Source organism: Microchirus variegatus (genome assembly GCF_963457635.1).
Source record: "Microchirus variegatus genome assembly, chromosome: 14".
Taxonomy (NCBI): Eukaryota; Metazoa; Chordata; class Actinopteri; order Pleuronectiformes; family Soleidae; genus Microchirus; species Microchirus variegatus.
The window spans coordinates 7,156,840-7,177,398 of NC_139815.1; the positions used below are offsets into that span (position 1 = coordinate 7,156,840).

Sequence of the window (20,559 nt, forward strand, 5' to 3'; positions counted from 1 at the left end):
TCCGAAAGGAGCGCTGGGGTCAACTTCCTGAAATACCATCATGTTATCAGCACACTCGGAGGAGTGTGAAGCCTGTAAGACCCAGGGACAAACATCCCTTTTATACAGAGACATACTTCACATACATTGCTGTAAAGCAACACTTAATTTGTTTACACTGAATCAAACATGCTGGTATTTGCTGCCTCTGTGTTTGATTTCAGACTGCATCCAGAATCAGAGACAGCAACAGCATCACTGCTTTACCCCTCTGATCCAATTATTTATTGCTCTAATCTGCAGCCCAATATTAATATTAAGAAATTCAAGGTGGAATAAATGCTACATTCCCCCCTCGACAGGTTTCTATGGCAGACATGAAGTAGATAGTTTCCTTTTAAGGTCCCATATTATGCAAAATTAACTTTTTAATCATTTTAATACTTATAATTGGGACTCTGGAGGCCCTACCAGTCGCCAAAGTGAAAAAAGATGACCCACTCATGTTTTTGTGGTCCTCCTCAGTCTGAATACAGGATATAAAACACACGATGTTGACCTCCGAACTCATTGGGACGTCACAAGACGCTAAATTCCTGCAATTGTTGTCTCGCGTCTATGTCTACATATCTGTGTTGATAGAATGTTTGAAATAAAACCAACCTTGCAATTTGAAGGATTTATGTCTCAGCAGCAGCGCGTCATATTTCCGGCAGCGGCGGACTGATTCCGTTGCCGGAAGTATAGTGCTGAGAAAGTAGTCCCTCAAAAATTCATGCGATGCGACGTTAGTTTTGTTTCAAATATTATTCTATCAACACAGATATGTACATCAATAGTCTGCCGTTACAATCGATTTGCCTTGGGTGCACTGTGGAGTCGGTATGAGTGTTTTTAATGCCATGCTAACTTGCGCTAGCCATAGCATCAGCGAACTCGGCAACTAGAAGAACTGAATTAAATTTCTTGAAAACGTCTCCAGACGTCTCCATCACACCGGCTGAGTTGGAAAATAGGTCTTATGTCCAAAATTCCGAACTATCCCTTTAAGCAGACACCTCGACCAACACAGTGAATGGGGGGCAATGAGCAGTTTAATTCCAGGCTTTGGCCCAAGGCTGCACCAGGTCATTAAGTCAGTGACCCATTCTCAGGGCCTGTCCAAGCAGAAGAAGTGCTTCCACATTTCGGACTAATCTAACTTAATTTTTGTGGTAATTGTTGTGTCATCAACCAACTTTTCCTGTGTAGCATCAACACCTTTTTCCCCCTTATAAACACAATAATCTTTCTCAGTGCACAGTAATTCTCCAAAGACAACACATTCACCACCCTTTTCCAAATCAAATATTTAGTCCAGCTTGTTGGCACGTCGTACAAATGTAAGGGTCAGTGTTCAAGTTAGTGTTTGTTTTTTTCTGAAGTTGGCAGTGTCCAAGATCTGTTCATGTCCCGTCTCTCTTCTTCTGTTCTTTCCTGACCCAGAATCAAAGTTGACCCTATTCACAAATAGCACAGACGTAGACTCCTCATTTTCTCTACCTGCTCCATAGTCATAATAATCAAAGTCTCATTTAACCACTTGGAATTGTCAACCAGCTATTAACAAACTAACTGCTAACATGGCTAATTGGGCCTCAATCACTTTCTAAAGTTTGCTTTGTTTCAAGCTGCGCTTAGTAAATGCTAACCAGGGAGAGAAATAAGAGGAGCAGGTGCCTATATCCCATTAGAGGATGAACTATTGTGCTATAAAAATGAATTGGGCAGCCTTGTTAGAATGTGCTAAAAAGATGGAATGGATTGAATATACTACCCAAGTTTCAGCTAAAATAGACGACACAAATGATATAAATTGAGTGAATGTAGTTGACATTTTGATTGGTTTTGTCTTCCTTCCACATGCAATATGATAATCAATACCACAGGGCAAATATTAATATTTGAATTCACAAATTATCTAGCTTAAGGGCCAATTCCAATTTCTATCTTAACCCTCAATCTTAACCCTCAAGCTCAACCCTTATCTTAACTCAAAACCAAGTGTTGAGGGTTATTTTGTCACTTAGAAATGGGACACCCCTTAAATGCAGATACGTCTTCAGACTGTAGGGGGCAGAATAATGCGAAAGCTGCATCCAGTCTATCAACTCCAAAAAAGAAGAAGAAGAACATATTTACTTCACAATTATTTATTTATTATTTTATTTCAGTCAAGTTATTAGGTTGTCAGTTAGTTACAAGATGATACTCATACAAATACCACAACCACGGACATATTCAGCTGACAGTTACCACACACCACGGCTTATTGAAGGGTAAACGATAGCAAACGATCGCGTGTGCGCACCGGCCGGCTATTGACAAAAGATCGTAAAATAAAAATAAATGTTACGCAACAATGACGTCAGTAATCCATAATATGGGCCTAAACTAAGATAATACAATGGTTTTCATAATTTTTATATCTCTCTAACTCTCTATCTCTCTACTTAATTTGTATCGCACTCGCTTCGCTGCTTTCGGCGTCATCTTTCTTATGTGAAAACACGCAATGCATTCTGGGTAGCCCTTGCTCCCAAGGGTAGTCTCGGAAAATTGAGGTCGATACAGCCCTTAATATCGCCCCTCAACTTAATTTTTCTGAGAATCGGGACAGCACTTGCACTAGAGGGAGCGCATTTTTGAGATTGAGGGTTAAGCAAGGAATTGTAATTCACCCTAAGTCTCAGCCAGTTTCATTTGCCAGCCTTTGCTACTTCATGTCTCCTCATGGTGGCACTGCTCAAATAAATGAGGGAAACTTGGGGGGGGGGGGGAGTTACTGTCACTGTCGAGTTGCACAATTCTTGAGTTTGCACAGTTTCATCGATTTGCTGTTTAAACTATTTTTTATTGTGTTCTATTTTGATAGATAGAAACTTATCCATATAGGGAACTTCAATTTTGGTTATGAGGTTCCCTTTGAAGGACAAGAAAAATTATCCATACCAGAATTGTTGTTGATCACTGTTGATAATTCTCACTTGATTCTTCTTGGGTAAATTTTAACAGAGGAAAAACAGAAAACCAGGGTCACAAATATGTCAGCCAACAGAAAAAGTAACATGAAATGAGAAAAAAAACCAACAACTTTAAGATACGACGAAAGGCAACTCCGTCTTTATGAGAAAGCAGTAGTAACTCTTCATTCCACCCTGTGCTCCCTGCACAGGCTTTCTCTCACTGTCCGTTGCTGTTTGAATATTCAATACTCGTCTGAAGCACTGAGTTACATTCAGGATACTCTAGTTTCCACAGCAAGAGCAGTGATTAAGAACAGAAATTCCAGCTTTTGCTCTCCTTGGTAAGTTCTTCTGGAAACTGGGACTGGAAAAAGCCTTTGTGTTCAACTGTATTTTCAAGCAGTTTATGAATGTTATCGTAAAGGACCTGAGTACTTGTCACTATATGAAACCACACAGTGTTTCTTAAAGCTGAGACATGCTGACCAAAAGAAGTCCATATAAGTCCAAGCCTTACAAGTGCTGCAGCACTGCTTCTTGACTTGACCTGCTTGGCAAGACTATAAAGCACTTGAGCCTGCTCCTCATTGTTTTTATAAACAGCTTGTGATGGGTTCCTCTCATTGTTAGTGCTCAGGGGTTTTTAACAGTTTTGGTGGCTAGCCCACAGCAAGGTAATGACATGTTTGGCTGTATCAACACGAACCACTTCCAGGCCCTTATAAGGTGACTTTGTGTGGGGTCAAATAAGACTCACTCTCTGCATCTTGTTTCTCTTCTCTTCTGTTTAACATTTTTTTTGTTTAAAGGTGCATTATGTAATAAATCCAAAGCAACTGGCCATAAAATCCAAATATGTCACAGAGACTCAGAAATAATGTTCATAAAACAAACTGAACTCACCAACAACTACAGTACAGCCAAAATATTTGCATTAAAAAAATATTTTGCAGACTGCAAATCATGTTTATGTTTTGAAATCATGTGGCGCCACCTACCGCCGTCTACCAATCATTGCAGTCAGTAGAGTCTCAGCTGCCGAGCAACCACGTTTTGCCAGTTACGTTAGAGCTATAATGGCGGAGAAAATGAAACCTAAAAGACCTCGGTATTTTGAATTTGATTGTAGTAACCGTTTTTGGTGACATTCTTACATATGGCGCCTTTAACTCATTGCTTAGTAAAATGTCTTTTTTTTCCTGGTGCAGATTCCTCAGAGGGTATGACCTCACAGCCTTCAGTGATGACTGAGCATGCTCTGTTGTCTGCGGTGACTGTCAACTCTTCCACCAGCATCCCCGCTGCTACCTCCACCCTAATTCCTCCGTTATCGTCCTCCTCATCCACAGCCATTCCCCAGCCAAATAGCAACAGCAAGCCATGGAGGAGCAAGTCAATGAGCTCCAAGCACAGCTCAACTCCTCACTCCTCCACCAGCGCCTCCACATCGGCCCTGCAGACCATCAAGCAGGAGAAAGACACTTCCTGTAAAGCTGCTGCAGCAACCGAAGCTCCTCCTAAGGTCGGCACGCAGAAGTCAATGCTGGAGAAGCTGAAGCTCTTCAACAGCAGAGGTGGCTCCAAATCTTCCACCTCCTCCAATGGAGTTGGTGCCCAGACTGACAACACTGCCTCAGCTAGGCAGCTTGGAGCAGGGCAGGTGGAGAGAGTGGAGACTGCCTCCAACACTAATTCACTGGAAGACGTCGATGGTAATGTCAGGCCAGGAATGAATGGGACCAGCAATGGAGCAACTCCCTCAGCAGGTACTACTGTCCCCATAACTGCCAGCAGCCCCAAAATCGCCCTGAGAGGCATTGCCCAGCGCACTTTTAGCAGAGCTTTGACTGCTAAGAAGGGCTCTGCGAAAGGTCCAGAGAAAGACAAGGACAAGGGCAAAGAGAAAGATAAGGAAAGAGGGAAGGAGGTGGGTAAACGCATCTCAGTCCCCGACAGGACAGAGCTCAGGGGAGACGACACTAAGGAGGAAGTATCACCTGTTGCTGTAGACACAGAGAACTTGAACAAAAGGGCATCGAAAATTGCCAGCTTCATTCCCAAGGGGGGTAAAGTGGCCAAAAAGGAGAGTTCCACACCTGCACAGAGTGGAATACCAAAGCCAGGAGGCAAAGCCCCAGGGGTTGGGGGTAAGGCTTCCTCAGTGAAGGAGTCAGGGGAGAGGCCTCGGAGCATGCGGTTAGGAGGGGGCCTGGCCATGCACCGCGGACCTCTGGACAGAGACGGGGACAGCAGACACTCCAGCTCTACCTCCAGCCTGGCCTCCACAGAGGGCAAGACCAGCACTACCCCAGCAGGAGGTGGCAACACACAGAGCACAGCCAGCAACACGGTCAGCGTGCAGCTACCTCAGACTCAACAGCACCACAGCCACCCCAATATGGCCACTGTCGCACCATTCATGTACAGGTGAGTTTATACACGCCACACTCATATTTGTGCAGCAAAATATGTTGTGATTCCTGTTACAGTGGTATACTATTTTAGCTTTAATTTCACCTGGATATGTAACACAAATGCAGCAGTGACTGTCACCATAACATTGATGGGAAAATTGGGTCAACAAAAAAAAATCGAGTTTTCCAATAGAAGTTTTAAGTTAAGCCAACTGCTAGCAGAATTCCATTAATTCAAAGCAATGTTTTGAGTATGGTGAATTACCTTTTAGGCCACAATAAAAACACTAAGTAACATGAACTTAATAATTGTCAACACAAATGCAAATATTTAAGGTGATCCAATATATTGTTTTAGGTAAGGTGAAAAAGCTTTTTGGCCACAATAAAACACATTTCTAAGTAACACGAACTAATTGTCAACATGAATGCAAGTATTTAAGTTGATCCAACAGTTAGCATTATGCTAATCATGTCTACGTTAGCTAGACAATCATGTCTATGTTAGCTAGACATGATTAGACTATTATTCAAATATGAAGAAATACTAAAGATGACTCGCTAGCACACAACCTATTTGTTTTGTGCTAGCACACAACCTATTTGTGTGCTAGTCTGCTAGTTTGTGTGCTAGTTTGTTAGTCAGCTAGCGAAAGTAAATGAGGTAGCTGCTAGTAGTTTATAAACGTAGCTAGCCTACATGCTAACAAGAGCGGTGGCTAATGGTAGTCCCATATTAAGTTAGCTTGCAAGACGTTTTCTCTGGCTACCTGGCTACCTATTACTCCTGCATTTAAGCCTACTCAATCAGTGATAGGCTACAGCTACTAGCTAACTTTACCTCGGTACACAGACTGTACCATAAACACTGCTCAAATTTCAGAGTAAGTACTTCCAGATTTCGGAATCTGGTTTTTATTTCACAACAATATATATACATTTAAGTAATGACTAAAGGTCCCCTGAATTAGTTTTTAGAGTCATACAACATACAAATATTAAAAAATATACATATATATAACAGGAAACATAAGGTCATGCTCATGGACATTTGGATTAAGATCCAGATCACTGTATTATAAAGATATTAGATATAACACGTGAGTGTGTGTAAAAGACAAAACAATATTCTTTGTTGTTTAAGGTAAGTTGTTCAGAACAACCTAAGCTTTTAGCAACCACTTAGCCCTCTATAACTCTATAGACTATATATTGTGTGTTTTACTCTGTACAAGTTATTCATTCATCTCATTATGATTTATTCTCTGGCAGCATCTGAAAATCCAGAGTCTGAAAGTCATCTGTGACTTGTTAACTATAGGAATGTCACATCTGTGTTTGTTTGTGTTTAAGTGCAGAGTGTGTTATTTGCCTGACTGTTCTCAGAGTCTGGGCAAATATGTGTGGATGTAGTGTGCCTCTGACCTCTGTCCTCATCCCAGTGTGATAAGGAAGGAGCTCCATCGGCCTCTCAGTGACTCTTTTCTAACAACCGCTCATTAGCCTCAAGACACTTCCTGCATCTCTGCCCTTTCCCCTTCTGTACATTCTGACCTGTTGCTAACCACCACACCTCATCAAGAAAACCCACCAACCCCAACCCCCCGTCTTTAGTCCTTAGTTATACCTGTCAAATGCTATTACCTGCAGGATCTGCCTGTCACAAACAGCAAATCTGTTTATTCTCTCACCTGCGAAAGACTAATTGTGTTGAGCGGTGTGAGAGTCAGTGTGTCATTCTACAGCATTTAACAAGGCCAAAGTCTGGGATCAGGCAAATACCAAAATCAGCAATTCCGGCGCGTTCAAACGTCATCAGCTCCAAAAGGTACCAGCCAGTGCAGCGGCTGAACTGTATTGATTTTATCCTTCGAAGATAAACTTGGCATTTGGGGCTTAGCTCAGCTCATTTCGGACCCTGGTCACAAGACCAGGCGCAGCGGATTAAATCCTTAATCAGGTTTATTTGCTAAAAAAGGAGTTTCCCTCTTAATGTACATTCGATTCTTTCAGCAAGATGATCACTTACAATATTTCCCCAGATCCCAAACAGAAGGAGAGGGAAGCGCGAACACTGAGAGCAGCTCAGGAGGAAGAGGTGGAGACGTTTCCTTAACCAAGACCAGCCAGCCCTCCATCGAGGAACTTTCAGGTATGCAGATCACGTACTCTATAAAGGAGCTAACTTTAATCTAATGATTCTGTCAAATATAATTCTGAGCTGGTGGTCGTGTGTTAACTCAGGTGAAGACCCAGAGACGAGGCGGTTACGAACTGTCAAGAACATAGCAGACCTGCGGCAGAACCTGGAAGAGACCATGTCCAGCTTGCGAGGAACTCAGGTCACACACAGGTAAAAGAAAATACAGTTATTTTTTAGAAAGTTGAATCTATTAATGCTTGTTCATAGAGGGTTGTTGAGGTAAGCATTAAATAAATACACCTTTTGAAGAAGTTTAAAAAAAAATAATAATAATTTTGATACCATAATATGGTATCAAAATTATTATTATTTTTTATCAATATTATTGATTGTATCGATAAAATGCTATAGCGAATGATAGCATTCAAGATATAAAAATTATAATAACAAGATATGTACACTTACACAGTCACAGAAAACTCAAAATTTCAAGGCAACTTGCTGCAATCAAAAAAAAGTTCCATCAACTAATTTTATTTTGTTAGACAAACAACAGTTGTGCCAACTTTTTTTTTTTTACATTATCTGAACAAGATAAGTTCGCCAAAGTGTTTGAAAAGAGAATTTTGAGTTGGCACAACTCTAACTTACAAGTTTGTCTAACAAAATAATATTAGTTGATGGAACTTTTTAAAAAAACTCTTTAAAGCTCTTTTGTTGGGCTGTAAACTCAAAAATTGATTGCATCAAGTTGCCTTGAAAGTTTTCTCAACTTTTTTTTTTTACATTGTATAAACATCATCTTGTAAGAAATAGTCAATTTAAAATATGGTAATTAACCAGCTACGGTAAACATTTTAAGTGTTTTTTAAGCATATTCTGTTCACCCTGTTGAGTCAGCGCTGTTCATAAAGAAGTGTTTGAAGCACAAAACAGAGCCCAGTATAAAACAGAGCTCTACTGTTTGGCAATCATCAAAGTGTGAAGCCTTACTTACAATGGCTGTTACGGCTGAGTGGTAAACAGGCTAAAGCAGGCTACGTCTGTTTAGCTTATTCCCTCTTGTTGCAGTCTCATCCCTTTTGGCTTGATCTTCGACTTTGATCGCAGTGCATGTCTCTCATGTTGTTGTTGTTGTCGATTCAGGTTGAACTCATGTTCCCTTACACAGACTTTTGACCTCGACTGTGGCTTTCAATGTCAACACTGACCCAGCTGGTCAGATTCAGTTGAGGGTCTGTTGAAAAGGGTCATTTCCGATGATCCTGTTTTTGGGTGAATCTCTCATATCATTCGTTTACACTTTTATTAGGCAGTCTGTTAGTTTTATTTACTATATACAAAAATCTGGCAAAACTTTAGATTAGGGAACACATATTCACCATTAACTAGGTGCTTGCTAACATGCATATGAGTAGCACACTAGCCCATTAACACCTTATGTATCTTAATTCATGTTGTAATAGAGGTGGAATAAGGTGTTAATATGTGTTTAATGATTACTAATAAAGGGCTCGTATGCAACTTATATATGTAAGTAAGCAACTAGTTAGTAAACTTACATTTTCTGGAAAATACTGCAGACAAAATAAAAGAAGCACTTTGTCTGGCATTGATAAGTTGTCAAAAACATGATTCTCAATAAAACAATTACATGATTCTGCAGGCTATATTATATTTAATTGTTTAATTTAACCAGCCACTAAATTAGCTCACAGTTGTGTTCAGAATTCAGAGTTACCTTATTTTCTCAGCAGCGTTGTGGTTTATTCCACTACTTTTGAAACCTGAGGAGAAATCAATCAGTGCCGTTGACCTCGCCTCACCTCTACTTTCTCTCTAATCAGCACCTTGGAAACCACCTTTGACGGCAGCGTCACCACAGACATCAGCAGTGGTGGCAGCAGTAGCGGTGGTGGTAGTGGCGGGAACAACAGCAGTGGGGGTCGGAGCATCCTCAGCCTCACCTCTTCCCGTCCCTCCCTGTCTTCGTGGCGACTGGGCCAGTCCAGCCCTCGTATGCAGGCAGGCGACGCCCCCTCGATGGGGAACGGCTACAGCGGACGGGCGGTTGGCGGCCAGGGAGGACGGTACCTGTACCCTGGGCACCTTCGACGGCAGCTGGCCGGCAGAGGAGGAGCACTTTGTAGCATGGATGCTGGAGACAGAGCTGGGGAGGACATCGACCTCGAAGGAATCGCCATGGAGGTCACTGGATACATGAGTGACGGAGACGTGTTGAGCAAGAACACTGCACGCACTGATGATGTCCCCAGTGGGTAAGTGGATTACACTAGAGGTTGACAGGAATTCCTTGCAATTTGAGATATCACCTTCAGCTCAGAGAACTTGTGATAGATACTGTATAACTTTTTAAATCTTATAAAACTAACTATAAAAAAGCATTTACTGATTAAAAAAAAGTAGCTATATTTAATTGTGGCTCTAGAAATTAGCTGTTTGTGACAAAAAAAGACTTGCTACTTAAAGACGCCATATGTAAGAATGTGGCTCCGTTGAGCTAACGTAGTTAGCCAAGCTTAACTTAACTGTCTCGGAGAAGAATAGCCAATTCTGCATCTGTTTTGAAATTCCTCTCAGCTTTCAACTCTCTCCACCGTTCAAAAGCATAGACCCTCGCTCTTCCCGCGAACTTTATCTTGCCGTTTTTGACATTTATACCGAGGTCTTTTAGGTTCTGTTTTCTCCGCCATTGTAGCTCAGACATAACTGGCAACCCGTGGTTGCTCGGCAGCTGAGACTCTACTAACTGCAATGATTTGTAGACAGCGGTAGGTGGCGCCACATGCCAAAACATAATTTCAAAACATAAACATGATTTGCAGTTCGCAAAAGATGTTTTTAATGTGAATATTTTGTCTGTACTGTTGTTGTTGGTGAGTTCAGTTTGTTATATGAACATTATTCCTGAGTCTCTGTGACATATTAGGAGGATTTTATGGCCAGTTGCTTTAGATTTTAAACAGTACTTTTATTTTTTTTTGTTCTTCTGTACTATGACTGGTGATGCTAATTTGATCCATTTGATGTTCGTACAGTTTTTAATTCCATACTCTAAGATTTGCAAAATCCATTCATCTGTCTTGTTGTCCTGTTTTTGGACTGTGGAAGGAAACCGGAAAAAAATAATTTCCAAAAAATAATAATGGATAATACATTTGTAATTGACAGTAAAAACTGTTGTTAGTATCATTATGTCAAGATAAATCCAGTATTTCAGACACTGCCTATACTGTAAGTCACAGTAACGTGCGCTAATAATAAAACAACATGTGAGAAAACTAGTACTCTTTTTAATATAGAACTTATTTGAGAAGTTCTGTCTTCAATATAAAAAATAGTTTTACAAGTGTAGGCTGCTATTGTGACATATATATTATAATTATAATAATTAGCAAGTGAAACAAAACAAAAACAAAAAGCTTGACATAAACTGATACATTACAAATACTGTGCATCATAATGAATGAAGAGTAAGACATACGGTCTGCCTCCTAGGATGTTTTCTTATTTTATATATGTGGCCCAATAGGAACATGATCAGGAACATGATCAGGCAACAAACAATGTGCAAATAATAATAGAAAAAATAAATTAAATGAAAAAAAAAATATTAAAAAAAGGTTGTGTCATTTTTGTAGGGCAGTAGAGGGCAGTAGTGTTCCTTCTTGGGTGACATCCCTCAGTTTAGCTTCAGTTGCCTCACAAATCATTCATTTCATTCTGTAGAGATCCCACAAGTATCTGATCTCTCAGTGTCTGCAGATGCAGAAGCACTGATACGATGATAACCTGTTTATGTGCTCGCTCAAATCCATTGTCCGTGTTCTAACAGGCCCCCTGCATATTTTGGCTATCACACAGTGCAATTTAAACTTCTGTTGCCATCATTGTTATCAGATAAAGCCGCAATCGGCACCGACTTGCCCTGAGATGGCATCAAAATGTCAGAGAAAGAGACGGCAGGATCTGGAAATGGATGAAAGCAAAATGTTGAGCAGATCCTTTGTGGTCTGCTCAGCAAAGTAATAGAAAAACACACATGTGAGAGTGACTTCCTCTGACCCTGATGTAATTGTACTGATTCACCAGCCCTGAGGCAGCAAGTCAAGGGAGCTAAGTGTTCTTGACGTACTTAAAAGGTCTGTTCAGCAGACAAAGACCAAGTCACAGATATACCTGGACATGTGAGTGATGTGAACAGGTGAGCATTTCATATCCTGACTGGGTCAGAGACAAGACAGAACAACATTTATTTTGTTTGGATGATCCGATCAGATTTTTAGATAGTAGATTTTAACGATTACTTATCCCATAACAGTTTAATCCTTTACTTGAGATGTAAGAAACCAGTCACAGTTTTCCAGAGCTCAAAATAATGCCTTAAAATTCACGTTTGTTTGACCAAAACCTGAAACATGAATTAATATACGCTTGTGTGAAGCTAAGAATAGCAGTAAATCCTGATATTTAACAAGCTGAGATGTAAATATGTACATTTTTGTTTGATAAATTACTTAAATGGTGTGTAGATTGTAGACTGTGTGGATTAATATTCTAATAAGGTTGCCGTGTGTTAGTGGGGTAATGCAGGTCCATGTTGGTGTGTTGTGGGTATTCATGTTTATATGATGAGGATATTTGAGTGTGTGTGCAGGCATGTTGGTGTGTGCACAGTGGGTGGAGTCGCCCTGTGGGTTAACCATTTTAAAACACATACAGACTGATTACCTCCCCCCTCTTCCTTAAATCCTCAGGCCGTTGAGCAGTTGGCCCTTTCACAGACCTGTTAGCATCCACTAACTGGTTCCTCCACACTGAGGTGGGATGTTTACTCAGAGAGGAGGAGCTGGTATTTTAATAAGAGCAGTTAACTATCTCAATTTATAACTCTTATGGTGTTCTAATTCCCTGGTGTCTTGCAATATTGCTATCTAACCTTCACTCTTAGAAATAAGAGTTCCAAAAGGGTTCTTCTGCAAGGGCTGAGGTTCTACCTGGAACGATTTGCTTCTGAAAAACCATTTCCTGAATAAAGGGTTTTAAAAGGGCTCTTGGTGGAACCCTCCAAAAGGGTTCTATGAAGACAAGCCGAAGAACCTTATATGGTTCTACTTAGCACTTTTATTTCTAAGAGTGTAGTTTAACCTGTGGTGCTCATGCTATCAATAAGACTCTCTTTTTTGTTCTCCCTATTGTTCTGAATTATCTGCAGACAATGTTGTAAAAAAAATTAGAATGACCACAAATGAATGTGCCTATGACTAGGGAGTGAGCCAGCCCTCATCTGATTTATTGAATAATCCCTGTCACCATAATCTGACATTTTATAGTCAATAAATAGTTTAAAAATGAAGATAGATAATAGGTAGGCTCAACATTATTCATTAGTCTGAATTGCTGTTTTTGGTCACACTTATTCAGCATTAACTAGGTGCTTATATAAGTTGCATACTAGCCCTTTATTAGTAATCATCAAGCACGTATTAACACCTTATTCTACATAACCTTATTCTACCTCTATCACGACATGAATTAAGATTTGTCCAGCATAATAAAGGGCTAGTATCTGACATTAGGTGCTTATGTTAACTAGGTGCTTATGTTAGTAAGCACCTAGTTAATGGTGAATGTGTTACCCTGTTTTTTTCAAACCACATTCGTATAAATGAATTGTCTGTTGAGGTTTTAACTGCCTCCTCTGCTTTTCCTTAAGCTTCTCTGACCCTTATAGAAAAGTGACCTCTCCCCCTTTTCCCTCCTTAACTTCCTTCAGGAGTTATAAGCATGTGTAGCTGAGAGAGGCTGCATAACAACACTGAGCAGCAGACACACACACACACACTCAGGCTACACATGGAGGCATGATCTATACACCGCAGGTTCACTGATAGTGCATCATCTGATATGGCCATGGTCAAACACGCTCTCACCTGGTGATATTACCCATGAAAGTGTAGATATCTCTCACAGGTTCAGACGCGATAAAAGACAGTGGCTGAGAAAGGAGACCTTTGCTTTGGAGATTTTTATCTGCCCTGAGATCTGCCCTGATCCTGGACTTGTTTACTCTGTTTGGGACTATCTGTGTTTCCATGTTTGAGGCAGAGAGGTATGTCATTGTTGAGTTTTTTCCTCTTATTTTTTGTCATTTTTCCTCCTGTCAGTACCACAGTGCAGACTATAGATTTGCGATAGTCAAATAATATCTGCAGATTCATTCATTGAAGAATTCTTGCTTCTATCAGTTGCATGGCTGTGTAAACTCTGTGCTGCTGCACAGTTTCAGCTCATATAATGTCTTGTTTGGACTTGTTTCTGCTGCTGCAGAAGGTTACAGTTTAACAGGCGTCTAAAACAGGAGGACAGGGAGAATCAGTTGTTCATTAGTGTGTGAGCGTGCATGTGTGCTGGTGTGCTGATGTCTGATCCCCCACACAGCTTAAAAGACTGTTTTAGGGTTAAATGAGGTGTAGATCTACGGTTATATTCAGCAAAACATTATATGCAATAGGTAATTAGAACCTTGCACACATAATGACAAATATCCTCACATATAAGCGAACAAAATTGTGTTAAAGATCGAGGATTCCTGGTCATCTTCAAGGTGACTTTGCTTTAATATGATGGATTCTTCCCATAAAGGACAGCTCACCTCCTCAGAGTGGATCTGTCAGAGGATCCCTGCATTTTCATTGCTGTCCTTATTATCTGTTGTCTTTGTGAAATCTGCCAAATGACAGTTTCCTAACCCAGCAAAACAATTTTTAGTGATTCCCGAAAAAAAAACCCATGCATGCAATTTTTTACCTTGACTTAAAGGGGAAATAAGTAGTTTATAGTGCCATCTAGAGGAGAGGCTGAAATTTACAACAAAGACCTGCTGCTCTGCTCACCCCCTCCCTTCCCTGAGCGCTACGGTATCCGCAGCTGGTCAAATGTCGTCCTCGACGTCTTTCTCCGTGTCAGCAGATGAGGTTCGTGAGGCGAGGGAGAGGGCGAGCTACCGCGGCCGTAGCAGACGAAGCGGAGAGAGAGGAGGCGGGATTTACGCTACAAGTAAAGAGACGCTTGATTTGTTCTCTCGCGTTTGTCCTTACAGGCTCCGGTAGAAACATGGCGTCTCGCTGCTAACAGTGGCTATGCAACCGCGGTCCGCGGTCATGTTATTTAACATGACTTTTTGAAACACTACGAAAATGAAACAAAAACTATTATACAGCGACTAGACAATGCAGGAGCACATAATATGTATAAAAAAGTGGATTTTGGGTTATATAAACCCATAAATACTACATATTGTACCTTTAAAGGTGCATTATGTAATAAATCTAAAGCAACTGGCCATAAAATCCTCCTAATATGTCACAGAGACTCAGGAATAATGTTCATATAACAAACTTAACTCAGCAACAATAACAGTACAGCCAAAATATTTGCATTAAAAAAAATATTTTACAGACTACAAATCATGTTTATGTTTTGAAATCATGTTTTGGCATGTGGCGCCACTTACTGCCATCTACCAATCATTGCAGTCAGTGGAGTCTCGGCTGCCGAGCAACCACGGGTTGCCAGTTACGTCAGAAAACGAAACCTAAAAGACCTCGGTATTTAGAATTTGAATGTAGTAACTGTTTTTGGCAACATTCTTACATATGGCACCTTTAAATTGTCAAAAGCAAGCACTTCTAGTTTGGACTCTTGTGAATTTTAGCAAACACATGACCTGACTAAGTATCCTCGTATTCAAGTTCAGGTGAGAAAGTGCAACATCAGGTATTCACAGTAATTTATTGAGCAAAAATGTGACACAATTGCCTGTCGTAGCTTGTCTGCAAAACCGTGCTGCAGTTTCTCTCCAATTTAGTTTTACTTTAGCCTCTTATAGCTCATTGGTTTTTTTTCAGCCTGCACACCCAATCAATCTTGTTTGTTGAAGAAATTAACCTAGCAGCTAAATATCCAGTTAAACCAGAGCTGAAAGGGTGAAAATATTGTACTGTAAATTCATCAGTCAAGCTTCGGTTTGATCCAAATGAATGCCATGTTGTTTTAAAGGTCTTGGTGAGCTCTATCAAATGGTAAAAAAATATGGTTCCAATAATAGTTACATTTTAAAATAAAGGCTGAAAACAAAAAGGCGGAAGTGAAAACCTTCAACTAGTTAGCGAGCTAGCTAGTTAGCTTTTGAACTCATGAACTTTATAAACAAAGCCCATGACTGCTGATGTAATTGCAAGCTAGCAAACTAGCTAGCTCTGAGTTAGCTTGAATTGATCATTGAATCAGTATTTTCTAGTGTTTAATTACCACAAAAACTCCAAGTTAGCTAGGTTATTTAGCCTAATCTGGCAATTGGAAAAAAATAAAATAAATTCTGTGATATATATGGATTATATGATAAATATGGATTCTGTGAAGTCTAATCGCTATAAAAGTATAGATTGCTCAAATATGTTGATTTAATCAAGTAATTATAATCAATAAAACGTTTTTTAGCTCTCCTGTAAAATTCTGCAAATGTCAAACCCTCATTTTGCACATTTTGTACAGACCTGCGCTCTGCTGACTTCTTTTAGCCTTTAAAATATCTGCGTCACGGCCCGATATGTTGATTCTGTTTGACTAACATGTCACACAAAGGAGCTCTGTCTATACACTGTACTGTGTGTTTACTGTATATTCACATGGGAATAAATGCATGTGTTGAATGTTTAATTCCCTTTCGCTAAGGGTCACATAGCGATAACACGGAACACTGTTTTAGCCGTTCAGTCGCTTGGTCTGCTTATTTTGCTGCTCACTTAACTGCAAAAACAGACTCATCATCGGCCCCACACAGGAAGCATTCATCATTTAAATGACCCAGCGTCAACGTTGAATCAGTAGCATGTCGTTAAATTACACCTGGGCTAAATGAGTCAATATTTAGTTCCATCAGGAATCTCCTCCACTGGTACATTTCTGGAGAATTTGTCTTGTGTGGTTTTTTTTTAAGCTTGAATGGGAATGTTTGTTTTAGTGTTGAGGGCCTCAGCATCAGCTTCAAACTGTAACAGTCAGCCAATAAATCAAGTAATTTTACAGTAACAAATGTGACCTAGTTAACCCTGTACTTGGTCGATCATAATCAGACACAGTGTTGATGCTGAGATCATTTCTGGACCACCATTCTCAAAGATGCCTCTTGTTTTCCACTGGCCTCATGAGAGTGAATGTCTTCAGTTGGATATTTTGTTGTCTTCAGTGTTTGTGTGGCTGCTTTTCACCAGACATTTCAGCTTGATTGATGAGATCTATGCCTCAGCCGGAAAGCTAGATTGATGTGGTCTTTCACTACTTTGTATACAACAAAAGCAGCTCTGAGAGGAAGTTAACTCGAGCCAAGCTTGGCAATGCACAACTTCAAATCATCCACTCAGACTTTTAATTGTGTATCTTAGATGCATTTGACGTTGCGAGTGCAGTATATCATAACTTCTGTTGTGCTTTGCAGGTACATGACGGACGGAGGTTTGGGTCTGTATACGCGTCGTCTGAACCGGCTGCCTGACAGCATGGCTGCTGTCCGAGAGACATTCCACCGAAACACATCGTCTGGACAGGGGGATGCTGACAGGTAGGAATTGAGTAGAAATTATTTTTTCTTTTACTTTGAGAAAAGATTATCGTGCTTTGTCTATTGATTCCAACCGAAAGTAAACTGGACCATGCTCAGATTCACATTTGCTGCATTTATATTTTCCTGTGATAGGAATAAGTAACAGGCAACTGCTATATCTATATCTGACAGTAAACCTGAAACTAGTGAGTGAATTTTAAGACATTTTTCTTTGCTGCCACATATTTTCAATTGGCAAATCTTTTAAATACACCAAGTAAACATGCTGTATTTGTTCATATGTGGCACAGCCGGTTGTGTAGGTTTGTGCATACAGAGTGCATATAGTTAGGTAATACTGTATGTTCTAGTGATTTTGTCACACTTAAAAGTAAAGATATGCCATTTAATTCCCTGAAGCTGAACATGTTTTGATTCTTTTGGTGTCATGAGCTTTGGTAGACTTAAAATATGGCAAAGGTAGAAGCATAAAATATGCAAACTCGTGTTTCGATGCACTTGCTTCGGCCAGAATGATTTCTCTGAGATGCTGCACAGATAAAATTATCAAATACATGTACTATTTACTTGTGCTTAAGACATTGTAAAAGTATAAACATGAACGTCACATTTTCTGATTGATGTCTGCAATGGATAGACAGGCTTTACACTCTTAGAAATAAGGGTTCCAAAAGGGTTCTTCTACAAGGGTTGAGGTTCTACCTGGAACCATTTGCTTCTGAAAAATACTTTCTTCAGGAAAGGGTTTTTCAAGGGTTCTTGGTAACACTAATGGTTCCAGTAAGAACCATTTTGATCCAGAGAATCCTTTAAAACCCCTTTCCTGAATGAAAGGTTTTAAGAGGGTTCTTGGTGGAACCCTCCAAAAGGGTTCCAGGTGGAACCTTTATAAAAAGGATGTATGTAGGTTGCATGTTTAAAACAGTATTACAAACATATCACAATACATATATTACATATATTAACAGTATTACGAACATACATTTATTACATATATTAACAGTATTATGAACATACATATATTACATATATTAACAGTATTACGAACATATGCCGAATATTATGATGGGAAATTTCAAGTCATTCCGAGATGCTTTTTGTTTTCGAGAAGAAAGCTCACTGTCAAAGTGCATCAGGGCAAATGGATAATTTCCTGAATTTCAAAAATTCATTAAAATTATTTCTTAAGATGTTTTAACAGGACCCTAATGTATTCCTATTTTACAGCACTTTACTGTTAAAGTGTATTAGATAACAGTATCATGCATTGCCCTGAACAAGGATCCGTTGAAAATATTAGCAAAAATGTATTTTTTGAAATTCAGGAAATTATCCATTTGCCCTGATGCACTTTGTCAGAGAGCTGACTTTCTTAAAAAAAAAAAAAAAGTATCTCAGAATGACTTGAAATTTACCATCATAATAATCGGCATAGTCCTGAACAAGGATGCGTTCAAAATATTTGCAAACCTCTTAAGGAATAATTTTAATGATTTTTTGAAATTCAGGAAATGATCCATTTGCCCTGATGCACTTTGACAGTGAGCTGACTTTCTTCTTGAAAACAAAAAGTATCTCGGAATGACTTGAAATCTACCATCATAATAGTCGGCATCGCCTTGAACAAGGATTAGTTGAAAATATTTGCAAACCTCTTAAGGAATAATTTTAATGAATTTTTGAAATTCAAGAAGTGATCCATTTGCCCTGATGCACTTTGACAATGAGCTGACTTTAGTCTCAAAAACAAAAAGTATCTCGGAATGACTTGAAATTTACCATCATAATAGTCGGCATCGCCTTGAACAAGGAACCGTTGAAAATATTTGCAAACCTCTTAAGGAATCATTTTAATGATTTTTTTGAAATTCAGCAAGTGATCCATTTGCCCTGATGCACTTTGTCAGTGAGCTGACGTTCATCTCGATAACAAAAAGTATCTCGGAATGACTTGAAATTTACCATCATAATAGTCGGCATTGCCCTGAACAAGGATCTGTTGAAAATTATTTGCAAACCTATTAAGGAATAATTTTGATGAATTTTTGAAATTCAGGAAATTATCCATTTTCCCTGATGCACTTTGACATTGAGCTGACTTTCTTCTCAAAAAACAAAGTGTCTATGTATGACTTGAAATTTGCCATCATAATGTTCGGCATTTGTTCGTAATACTGTTAAGGAACACAAAACCACTTTTATTTCTAAGAGTGTACACTGTTAGAAATAAAAGAACCCTTTTGGAGGGTTCCACCAAGAACCCTTTCAAAGCTCTTTATTCAGAAAAGGGGTTTTAAAGGGTTCTCTGCATCAAAATGGTTCTTACTGGAACCATTAGTGTTACCAAGAACCCTTAAAAAACCCTAAAAAAAAGACCTTAATACTGTTGAAATACGGGGCAGTGTTTAGCTCAGTTGGTAGAGCACCTGACCTGCCCCATATGCTGATTCTATAGTCCTCGCTGCAGGCGACCCTAGTTCGAAACCAGCACCAATCGGTCTTTCCTGCATGTCACCACCCCTCCTGATTCCTGTCTCTCCCCACTGTACTATCCATTAAAGGCAAAAAGACCCAATTTATATATATATATTAAAAAAACATACTGTTGAAATAGTCTTTCAGACTTTTGCTCTTTTGCTGGATTTTAAACGTCTCTGACCCTCGGATGGCGCTAAACACAAACTGTCCTTCTCCTCACCTTACATCTTTCCCTTTCCCTCTTACTTCTCCTTCTTTATTCTCCATACCTTGTTTTGATTAGAGAGCAAAGCAAATTAAATGATAAACAGTGTGTTTGTGTGTGTGTGTGGGGGGGGGGGGTTCTCCTTTTGCTTTGATATTTACCCTTGGTTTGGAGCTTTCATGTTTCACTGTGAGATTTAATTGTGCAAGTAGGCAGCTCGTGTTTCTGCAGAAACTTTCCCTTTTTTTGTCTTTCTTGATCTTCGCACTTTTATTATTGTTTTCTTAAGAAGAAAGAAGGGTAAGGATGTAGCGTTTTAAAAATGATTAGGGCAAGGAGTGACTCTTCTTTCTCTGAAGGAATGTCTGATAGATATGCTTACTTAGGGATATTAGGAGAGCTGGGCAAGCAGCAGATGAAATACATTCATTAGCATCATAAACCCAAACTCTAGGTGATATAGGGCTGTAGACTTTTCCCTTTGATTCGACATAATTGTAATGCATGAGCGTCACAGCTGAAGATCTGAGCTTTGAGGCGTGTGCGGTCCATGTTTGCTCACCTATAAACCTGCTAGAGTTTAAATGCTTTTTTTATGTTCTCGAGATGCAGACTGGAAGAAGTGGGGGTGGGGAAAGGTGTTGGGTGACACAATGGAAATGGGGCAAAAACCCCATGACCCCTGGATG

At 39.7% G+C, this 20,559-nt stretch overlaps 1 protein-coding gene across 3 annotated transcripts in view; it reads left to right on the top strand.

Annotated features, from left to right (window-relative positions):
- The window catches only part of nav2a (neuron navigator 2a), a 96,973-nt gene that overhangs the window by 35,599 nt on the left and 40,815 nt on the right, over positions 1-20,559 (top strand). For all 3 annotated transcript variants that reach the window (XM_083900853.1, XM_083900854.1, XM_083900855.1), the window contains 5 exons: positions 4,193-5,411; positions 7,441-7,550; positions 7,643-7,751; positions 9,389-9,820; positions 17,062-17,184. In XM_083900853.1, the coding sequence (XP_083756979.1) occupies positions 4,193-5,411; positions 7,441-7,550; positions 7,643-7,751; positions 9,389-9,820; positions 17,062-17,184 (1,993 nt within the window). The remainder of the gene's footprint in view (positions 1-4,192; positions 5,412-7,440; positions 7,551-7,642; positions 7,752-9,388; positions 9,821-17,061; positions 17,185-20,559) is intronic.